This window comes from Neltuma alba, unplaced genomic scaffold (genome assembly GCF_004799145.2).
Source record: "Neltuma alba isolate B1F8T4 unplaced genomic scaffold, ASM479914v2 tig00011509_pilon, whole genome shotgun sequence".
NCBI lineage: Eukaryota > Viridiplantae > Streptophyta > Magnoliopsida > Fabales > Fabaceae > Neltuma > Neltuma alba.
Window position 1 is genome coordinate 685,140 of NW_021636177.1, and position 10,962 is coordinate 696,101.

The 10,962-nt window shown below is 31.7% G+C and overlaps 1 protein-coding gene across 1 annotated transcript; it reads left to right on the top strand.

The window, feature by feature from the left end:
- The first annotated feature begins 2,584 nt into the window (after positions 1 to 2,584).
- LOC114714545 (probable trehalose-phosphate phosphatase J) lies at positions 2,585 to 5,507 on the top strand. Its single transcript, XM_028899294.1, has 12 exons — positions 2,585 to 2,694; positions 2,784 to 3,078; positions 3,167 to 3,307; positions 3,403 to 3,474; positions 3,609 to 3,701; positions 3,788 to 3,844; positions 3,952 to 4,053; positions 4,151 to 4,228; positions 4,343 to 4,412; positions 4,655 to 4,725; positions 4,924 to 5,016; positions 5,121 to 5,507. The coding sequence occupies exons 2-12, from the start codon at positions 2,788 to 2,790 to the stop codon at positions 5,187 to 5,189; spliced, it is 1,137 nt and encodes a 378-aa protein (XP_028755127.1). The 5' UTR covers positions 2,585 to 2,694; positions 2,784 to 2,787; the 3' UTR covers positions 5,190 to 5,507.
- Positions 5,508 to 10,962: the final 5,455 nt, after the last annotated feature.

A 10,962-nucleotide genomic window follows, 5' to 3' on the forward strand; every position in this document is an offset into this window, starting at 1 on the left:
TTAAATAAAATAGATTAAAAATATAAAATTATTGAGAAGGTAAAATTTTAGAATTATAAAATTAAATAACTTGATAATATAAAAAATTAATCAATAAAATAACACTACCTCCGATCTTAATATAAGAATTAGCTTCACGTTCAATTTGGTTCTAAATATATAAGACCCTAATTCACGTTATCTTTTATGTTTATATTTTTTTAAAAATATTTATTGTAGTAGTTATACATCTTAAATCTTCTATCTAGGCAATAATCATACTAGGAAAGATAACACATATTTATTATAAATAACTAATTTAATAAACTCTCTTAATCTATTTAAATTAATCAATTAGTTTTTATATTAAGGATAAAAAGTAGTATAACAAAAAATTGAAAAATATATAATAATATGACTCTTTTTAAAATGGGCAGAAGGTACCGGCAGATAGAATAAAAAAGAGACAAAATTGAGGCCGACATACCTCAACGGCAGAGGCTTTAAGTGAACGGCCCTCAAGAGACCAATTATGGAAACCCCGCACTGCCTTCCGTGGCCAATGCCAGCCACTATTATCTGCATATTTCTTTTGCTTTTTTTGAATATAATTTGTATTATTTTTTTTTTTTTTAAAGGAGGAAAATAAATGGTGGGAACGGAGAATGGAGAGCGAGTGAGAGTGGCACAAGTCCATAGGAATGAGCCCACGTGGACAGATCTTTTAGCTGCCAACACCCATGGCTTCACCACTCCTCTGCTCAGAAGACGGCTGCCCTCCTCTTCCCCTGTTAACCAAGGACTCTTCTGTCATTTCCTCCCATATTCTTTTTTTACTTTTTGCTTTTAAAAACAGACAATAGATATTTTTGACAACAATGTTACATTTTTTTAGATATTAATTATCTTCAAATAATTTTAACTAATACTACATCCTGTCCTTAATATAAAAGCTAATTAACTAATTTGAATAAATTAAAAAAATAGTTAAGTTAGTTATTTACAATAAATAGGGTTATCTTTTTTAAAATATTCTTGCTAATTAAGTATATTCGCTAGAACTACTATTATCACAAGAAGTACCTTCAAAAAATAGACAAATATGAGAGACAAAGTGAATTAAGATCTTATATTTAATACCAAAATAAAATTCAAGCAAGCTCTTATATTAAGGACCGAAGGTAATATTTCGAACAACATAATTTGTTTAATTGTTTCTTATAAAAAGGACATAATTCTTATAATTTCATTGAATTAGGTGTGCGTACTTAAATTTCAAAAAATACTCACAATGTTATAAAAGATGTAGATGGTAGAGTATCATTAAAAACAATTATAGCCAACTCATTAAATCTGTTTTAAATGGAAAATTTTTAACTTTATTTATATTAAATGAGATTTTCAGAAAAAGAAGAAAGAAAAAAAAGTATAAAGAGTCACATTCAAGTATAAACTATAAAGATAAAATTAACAAATAAACATTAATTATTATTCAAGCGATCCTTATATTGTAGATCAAAAACTTTTTCTAGAAGTAACTTATATCTCCAATGAATGAAAAAGCATAATAACGTAGTGCTAGATTGAAAAGGTACTTTTTTAATTTATCGTTATATAACTATACCATCAAAACAAACAATGAGAAAAGAAGTTGGTGGAGTGAAAATGAATCGATTTCCTAAAATTATTTTTATTTAGGATTTTAATATGACATACTAACACCAAATATAAGATAATTACAAAAAAATATATATGGTACTCCATCTAATCCTAAGAATTAGATAACAAATATATAGAGGTTTAAGAAATTACTTGACTAAGTCATTTATAAAAGAATAAAACTTACATCAAGTTCATTATATTCATTATGTGAAGTCCTTAATTATGCATGACCATATATTTTTTTATATTAGTATTTAATAGAATTTAATTATAAATTTACATGAAGAAAAAAAAATAATTATGTATAATTAGAAAACTTGATATAGTAAATATAAAAAATTTCATACAAGTTTTCCTTTTATAAAAATATGCGTTGGCTTTTTAAGATATTTATAGTAGAAAGTAAAATAAAATCTCAAAAGATATGAATGAGAGTGCAGTGCAGGGGAACCAAACCGGAGGAAAAGACCAAAAACAGCCTCGAAGGGGGCGGTGGGATGGTGGGCCCTACAGGTGAGGGGACACAGTCGGGGCTTCAGTTTACAACCTCTTCTTTTTTTTCTTCTCATCTTTTTTTTTTAACTGCTAGATTAATATTTTAACAGTTTAGATTTAAATCTTTTTAAAACTATTATTAAAATATTAAATTATAAAGATAAATAAATTATAAATCATAAACTATATTAAAATTTAATTCTAATAGTTTGTAAATGTACTAAAATGTTTATAAAATTTTTTTATAAATAGTATATAAAAAAAAATCTAAATTGTTAAAATATATTAATCTAACTGTTAAAAAAAAAAAGAAAAAGAAAAGAGACGATGGGAAGGGAGGGGGAGAGGTTCTGAACCGTGTGGCAAGCGTGGGACCCTGCCTGGGCGTTATAGGAGCTTCTGGTTGCAACTATAAATCCATGCCTCCACCCTCTGCTTCTTTCCCCACTCACTCACTCAATATCTCCCTTCTTCGACCTCTTCTTGCTCTCTCTCTCTCTTCACACACTTTAAAATCACCATTATATTCCTCTATATATCTTCCCCTCCAATCTTTAGGTATTCCCTTCATTTCATTTCAGTTGTTGAACATCATAATCACCATGCTCTGTTATTCTCAACCCCTTCATAACATGCTTGTTTTGCAGAGATATGACGCAGCAGAATGTGATGGTCTCTGATGCCAATTCCAGAATCAACCTGGCTTTCACCGCCGCCGCCGTCTCTAACTCCTTCAATTTCACCACCGCACCTCACAAGCCCCCCGCACCACTCGGCGGCGGCTTCATCTCCATTTCAAGGAAGAAGTTCTTGAAGACCCTCGACATCAGTGGAGCCGCCAAAATTAATTCCTGGGTTGACTCCATGCGGGCCTCTTCCCCTACACACCGCTCCACCACTCTCACCACCTCTCCTTTTGACCCAGAACGCAACTCTTGGATCGTGAGCCCCTCTCTCTCTGTGTCTCTGTCTCTAACTCAGGTCAACTTTTTCATCACTTATGAATCTAACCATATGTATGATCAAGCAGCTTCATCACCCATCTGCATTAGACATGTTTGAGCAAATCATCGACGCTTCCAGAGGAAAGCAAATAGTTGTGTTTCTCGACTACGATGGGACGCTCTCGCCTATCGTTGACGACCCTGATCGAGCTTTCATGTCCAATGGGGTTAGTTCTGTTGCCGACTCTAAATTAAATTATTCAACTACTCTCTCCAAACTGGATAGTAAGATCCTCAATCTATCTTACGTACGTGTTAACAGATGAGGAAGACGGTGAGAAACCTTGCCAGGTGTTTTCCCACCGCTATAGTTAGCGGCAGATGCAGAGACAAGGTGCATTTCATAGGCTTCTTTTGGTTTCTTTTCTCAAACATCGTTATACATATACATGTATATATATAAACACTCTTGTGTCCTTTCCTTTCTTCCATGTTTGATTAAATTCGCAATTGTTTCACAATATACAGGTGTACAACTTTGTTCGCTTGGCAGAGCTATATTATGCAGGAAGCCATGGGATGGACATTAAAGGCCCGACCAAAATCTCTAAATACAATAAAGTGAGTATATCCACTTAACACTACAGCTCTATAATGGCATTTCTCTCTTTCTATAACACAGTTGACTGATTAACTATGCTCTGCAGGACAGTAAAGCGATTCTGTTTCAGCCTGCCTGTGAATTTTTACCCATGATAGATAAGGTTGGTGGTTTTTTATTCATGATTTCTACTTTCGTCTTACGATCAATCGAGTCTCGAAGATGTGAAAAAGATAAACTTTTTTCTCTCTCTCCCCCACGAACTCTCAGGTGTATCAATTGTTACTTGAGAAAACAAGCTCAACTCCTGGAGCTAAAGTGGAGAACAATAAGTTCTGTGTCTCTGTTCATTTTCGCCGTGTTGATGAAAAGGTACGAACCATTCTTCCTTTTTCCCACTGTAATCTCATGCAACTATTTTTTCACTCTGCTCTGATGAATCAAATTAAATGCTTGCTTTTATACACAGAAATGGAGCGAACTGGCAAACCAGGTTAGATCGGTGTTAAAGGAATACCCCAAGCTTCGTCTTACTCAAGGAAGGAAGGTGGGCCCAGCTGGTTCTGTAGTTTATTCTATTCTTGATATTTACTTTGAGGTTGTTAATTAAGAAAGATCAAAGAATCGATGTCTCACTTTCAATGCGATTTGCTTGAATCAGGTACTTGAGATTCGTCCCCCCATTAAATGGGACAAAGGAGAGGCCTTGGAATTTTTGTTAGAGTCACTTGGTAAGTCCACAATGTTGAAACTTGTGTTTCATTAACCCACCAAGTCCACTTAATTGATCGTTCGATAATATTAATATAAGTAAATATTATTGGACAAGTAGAGGGGAAAAAAAGAAGGAAAAAGACAGAAAGGAAGACCTCTAATGAATGGCCAAAGAGCTTCATAAGTTGTCAACTTTTTTGTTTTGCTCTGGTGGGGATGTGTTTGCCAATCTGAATAGTAAATCCAAATATGTCGACAGGATTTGCCAACTGTGCAGACGTGTTTCCTGTTTACATTGGAGACGATCGATCCGATGAAGATGCATTCAAGGTATCCAATGATATTACTTTGATTCCTTCCTTCACTTTTTTTTTTCCCCCAAAAAAAGTCTTCTTCTTCTTCTCCAAAAACAAACACTAGGCTCCCACACACTCACTTTAATTATTATATATTATTATTACTACTACTACTACTTTAGAAAGCTTGTTATTAAGTATTTATCCTCTAATGTCGTGCTGCAAAAAACAGAAACTGAGAGAGAGAGGACAAGGGTATGGCATTCTTGTCTCCAAATTTCCGAAAGATACGAGTGCATCTTACTCTTTACAAGAACCCGACGAGGCAAGTACACATTTGAGACCTCATATTTTCTCCACAAATATATATTAATAATATATGGTTGTTTATTTTCTGATTAACACACACACACACACATATATATGCAGGTGATGGATTTTCTTCAGCGATTAGTGGAGTGGAAAAGAGTTTCGGTGCGAGCTCGTTCCAGGGTGTAAATGACATAAATGTAAATGTCTACCCTGCCAAAAAAAAAGCTCAGGGTGGTAGGATATGGTATAGGACACTTGTTAATTTTTGTTCAGCTAAGAGGAACAAGACAAATATGTAAGGATCGATAAAGCAAAAGCCGAAGAAAGACACAAGTGTCTTTCTTAGTTTAGATGTGACCAGCTAGCCAAGTACAGGAGGAACATATATATATATATATATATATATATCATTAATTATGTCATTGTGTAACTTCAGAAGTTCAGATATATCTGTCTACCTAAGTCTTAAAGCATTAATTGGATCGAGCTGCTGCTTTATTTATAGTTATCGCGATCCATGGATTCATTAGCATCCGAGCTCGTTCATTTGTTTCATCACTGGCCATACATAATATATAAATATATATATATATATATATATAGATGCTGTGAAGGATAAGATAATCGAAGGCATCTATGATTGGGTATATGGAGATTCAGGTAATTAGGGGGTCCCTTATATCAACTATATATCGATCTCTCAAGGACTTGAAGCATTTTATACATCAAATCAAAGCTGACTCAAAAGTGGCAGTTTTGATCTTCTCTTTTTAGTGCTCAAAGTCATCATTGAAACCTTTTAATTATTACCAGTCCAGATGCATTCCCATGGTCTTAATTCCCTCTGATATATGCCATACTAGCTCCTCCCACATTAATTTTTTAATATCCCTCCATGGATTCTTAAATCAAAACGCAATATCTGTGTGCTGTACATGTGTAAGCTGTTGGACATTATATCAATAATTGCTGCAACGAACACAATATCATTTGAATTCTTTTTCTGGCAACTGCAAATTTAGTGGCGAATGCAATGAGAATTCTGGGCGGTCATCATTAACAAATTGCATAAAGAAACGTATTTACATTAAGTATTTGATTGTATCTTGAACAGGATTGCTTTCCATAAGAAAACACCTGTGAGCAACCGAAAAAAGAAAGCAGTGGAGCCAGAAATCAGGTAAGGAAGTTTCGTGGGGGTGAAATAAAAAGAAGAATGTGGATTTAACTTATTTATGAACATAGAGACCACGCTCGTTCTAATTTTTGTCGGGGGGAAAAGGAATAGGGAAAGAAAGGGGGTTGGGGCGGTTCCATTAATTATATACTTTAGCGTCCCACTTTCATATAAAATCAAAGGAATGCTTTATTTAAGTAGAATTGTGAGTTGGCACCATAATACGACAGAGCCAGACTGATATAAAAATTTGGCTTCACAAATCATGTGAAAATTGACCACAACAACTAATATATAAACACACATGCAAATAAAACTTTTATACTCCAAACACAACCAAAAAAAAAAACCATATACACAAAATCTACATTATATTGCCACATATTTTACAAATTTATATGCTCTACTCCAAGAATATTCTTTTTGGTAGAAACCAGCTGATGGCTAGAAACTAATCCTCTTGAGACGTAGAAATCACCAAAATGAGTTTTTATCTCTTTCAATAAAGCCTTTTCCATACACATGGTTTAATTCAAACTCAAAACATCATGTTCAAGAAACTCAGTTATCTACCAACCATACCGGGCTTTGTTGGTACTCTTTCAAGAATATTCTACACACACAACTTTATACAATGTAAAATAATGACAGTGCGAGTACGAGGACCTAGAAAAACAAGATGCATATATAAATAAGTTTGACACTACTCGTACATCTTAACATAAAATCTAAATGTATAAAATTCATGAATAAGAATTAACTCTTATCCAACATGGGATTATTTTTTTTTTTCCCGGTCACACGCACATATATGAACTCATCCTTGTCTCCAATAATGAGGTTCTTGAAAATAGTATATATTGATGGAATTAATAGGTGAAAATGTTGGGAAGGTGCGTTAGCGAAAGTGAAACAATGGAGGAATTATGGGAATGGTTGAATGAGGAGTTGGAATCCACTCAAAGTTAAAAGGAGATGGTTTGATGTGAAGAATAACACAATAATAGATATTTGGAGTAAAGACACCAACATGGTTCCAACCTTTGACAACCCCTCTCTCTGTTCATTATATCGATGTTTGTGTCGGACGTGGAAAGATGGAGTCCACTAGATTTATTCCTATTAATATATAATTCTTTGATTCATTCATCCAATACATTTAATAATTAATTAGTTGAATAAAAGTAAACACTTGACATGTTTCAATTATTGGTGAGAATAAAGATAAAAGTTAAACAAACACCATTCAACTTGTTATAATTCTATTATATATTTGTATATATCTTACTTTTTTTTTACCTTATAGTAGTCTTTTACTGACAAGAAAGAACAAAAACAAAAAGGTTAAAGAGTTTGAGCATTAACAATTACTAAGTAGCATTGCTTTTGAAAAAAGTATGATCGATCACTTTAATTTAGATCGTGCATAAACTGCTCTTGCACCCAACAACCCCAACCTGGATATATTTAATACTTTTCCGGGGAGAAAATTTATTACAATAACCCTAATATAGGAAACAACACATTCTTTTTCTTTATCTGGTTTATATTTTTTGTTACTTTATAGTACAAGCTAGCTAGATCCAAAGACGGATGGAATTAATCGTTTATTATGAAACCAGCATGTGACATTCAATAATTATTAAACCTCCACATGAATTTCTTGCTTCTTATTAACTAAACTCTCCCTATATATATATTTATGAATGGTACGTACAGGGGAATCGGGTTGACATGATTATTAAGAAGCACATCGAATCGGGAAGCAAAGCTTTGAAGCTGTGTTAGGTTGGTGGCTCGAATGCACGTGTCTGGTTGTTGGAAATTGAGAGGTGAAGAATTGTTAAATCAAGGAAAAGAAAAATATTGTGTTACTGCAGGTGTGTGTGTGTGTGGCCGTAAATAAAGTCATTAAAATATTAACTGGATGATGAGTTCTTAACTTATATATTTATTATTTATACTTTCAGATTTCTCATTAGATTCAACTAGATATTTTCCTTTTTTTTTTTTTGGGGGGTCGGGGCTGTGTGGTGGATCCAATTGTTAAGTATGCCACACTCCTTCATGCATCCACAAGTATACAGATCCCATCTTCACCATCATCTGCAGACCAATATAGTACTATCTCATTTCGAACACACATACATACACCTAACAACGCACTATATATATACACACACTTTTCTGGTCATATTTATAAGTCACTTTTAACATGCTTTACACAGATCAAGAAAAAACCTTAAACTTTATTAACTCTTATTTAAAATTTAATAACTTTTAATTTTATCCGTATTTAATATATATATACTTCATGTAAACAAAATTAATATAATAATAAATAAAAAATAAAATTATATATTCATACAAAAAATTTCTCTCAATGCCTTATAAATATGACCAAAAAATATCTTCTTTTTCTGCCTTGTAAATAGAACCAGAGGAGTATATGCTTACATGTGGACAACAACATAGAGTGGAATGTGCGGCGCTTCTAGACATTGGAAGCGTCATCCGATAAAAGCTTCAAACAATTTATAATCTTTAATTTAGGTTTTGTTTTCAAATTTGTTCATAAATTATTTATTTTTTTCCTTTGCCATATATAATTGTTTATCATTACATTTCCAGATACATTCTCTTTCATCTTGTTTTTTATTTATTGCTTTTAACAAATTTTTTGTTACGCACAAATAGGTTTTTTTGAAGCTTATAATAAGAATTGAAGGGATTATATATCAGTATATATACTGTTCTCATATTATTTGTAATACATTTTAAATATTTTTCATTAGAGTAAAAAAAATCTTAATCTCATTAATTTTGTTTTAAAATTTAATAATTTAATAATTTTATATTTATTTGATATATATTTTAATCAGAAGTTCAAAAGAAAAAAAATAAATTAAAGATAAAATGGTGCATTTATATAATAAATTTAATAAGGTGATTTATATTGGGAAAAAACTCTTTCTCTACCTTATAAATAGGACTCGAGCCTAGAGGAGCATATAATAAAATTTATAAATATAAACTATTAAATATATGCTTACTAGCTATAAAAGCACAAATTATTTGTTCAGATTATATTTCTGAAAAGTATGTTTAAATAATTTCAAACAGTATAAGGTTACCTTAATCTTCACATTTGGGTAATCGACAAGATTTGCACTTGGGGAATTGAAGGAAGTGGTAAACCGAAGCACATTCAATTAAGAGAATTTTTAGTTTTTTAAAACTATTTTGGAAAGCATGAATATATAATATCTAGCTAATTTAGCGAAGATATATGTGTGTGCGCGCGCCAACATATACAACAAATAATAATAGCCAATGAAAAAAAAAATTTAAAACATGCTTAGCTTGGATATATCCAGGGTGAGATAAATATGACAATATACCCCGTAAAGAGAGACATCAAAGTGGTCAATAAAAAGCTAAAAAGCATTATGATAAATAGGTTTTGTTCGTTTCCTAGTGGCTGTCATGATATAATAATAATGATATTGATCTTTCATAAACTATTAATAGTTAAAGAGAAGAAGCATGTGAGTAGGTTAAGTGCTCATACACACATGAAAAGGTGGAACGCAACTTTGTGAAAAGAAAGCAATATTTGTTTGATTTGAGGTTCTTCAAATCCCAATTGATATTCTCTTCGTAAGTCGTTGATCAGATGGATAAGTTCTAGAGTTTAATTTTGAATAACTTCTTATGGCCATTACGCATAATAATAATTTTGAAGCCTGAATCAATCAATCATTATATACAATTCTACGTTATTGTCTCTCTGTTTTAGATTAACTTATACATCTGTTATATGTTGCGTATACCAACAATTTATTGACTTGAAATTGTTCAAAATATTAGATAATTTTAGGAAAAAAAATAATATCTCTCAATCATCATGTTTCTTCTTTGGCATAAAAACTATTTAACTAATTTAAATAAATTAAAAAAATCAACTAAATTAGTTAACTGATCTACTTAAAATGCCCCCTTTTTTTGCCAACCCTTAAAATACCCATATATAACATTATACATATATATATCAATTTACAAGTTAAATAAATTAGTTTAAAAAAATGATAGATAAAGAAAATTAATATTATTATATTTAGGACCAAAACCAACCCTTAATTAGTGAGCTCCTACATATATTAGGAATCAGAGGGAGCATTGTATATTAGAGCTGGTAAGAAATACCTGCATTGATTATAATACCTCAAACAAAACTTGTTTTTCATTTGGGTTAAGGTGTAAATTTGCCTTAAAAATTTTCCCTTAAAAATATTAGATATTCGAATGTTTTTTAGGAGCAAATTTGTTTCGAAAGTTTAAAATTATAGTAATATTATCCTCGACCATTAAAAAACTCATGTTGACCATTAAAATGGTAATATTGATCGTTAACATTTTTAATAATAAGGGCCAAGGCAAATTAGCTCCAAAAAAACTTCAGAGCAAATTTTCACCTTAACTATTTTCATTTATGCGATTGCGAAAGGCTTCAATTATTGATCAACTATTTTGAAAACAATTGTTGGACCCTAGCTAATCCATTGTCTGATGATCGACTTCTTTGAACTTTCAGTTACAAAAAGACTTCGCTAATTTCCTGTTTGACAAATGACAAGGACACACGTTTTTGTCATTAAGTATAATTCTTAAAAGCATCTGATTTGCATTCTGTCATCTTCCCCAACATAATCTAATTAATATACATATCTATATATATTTCAGACTTGTCAAGACACAACATGTGAGTATATTAAAAAAAAA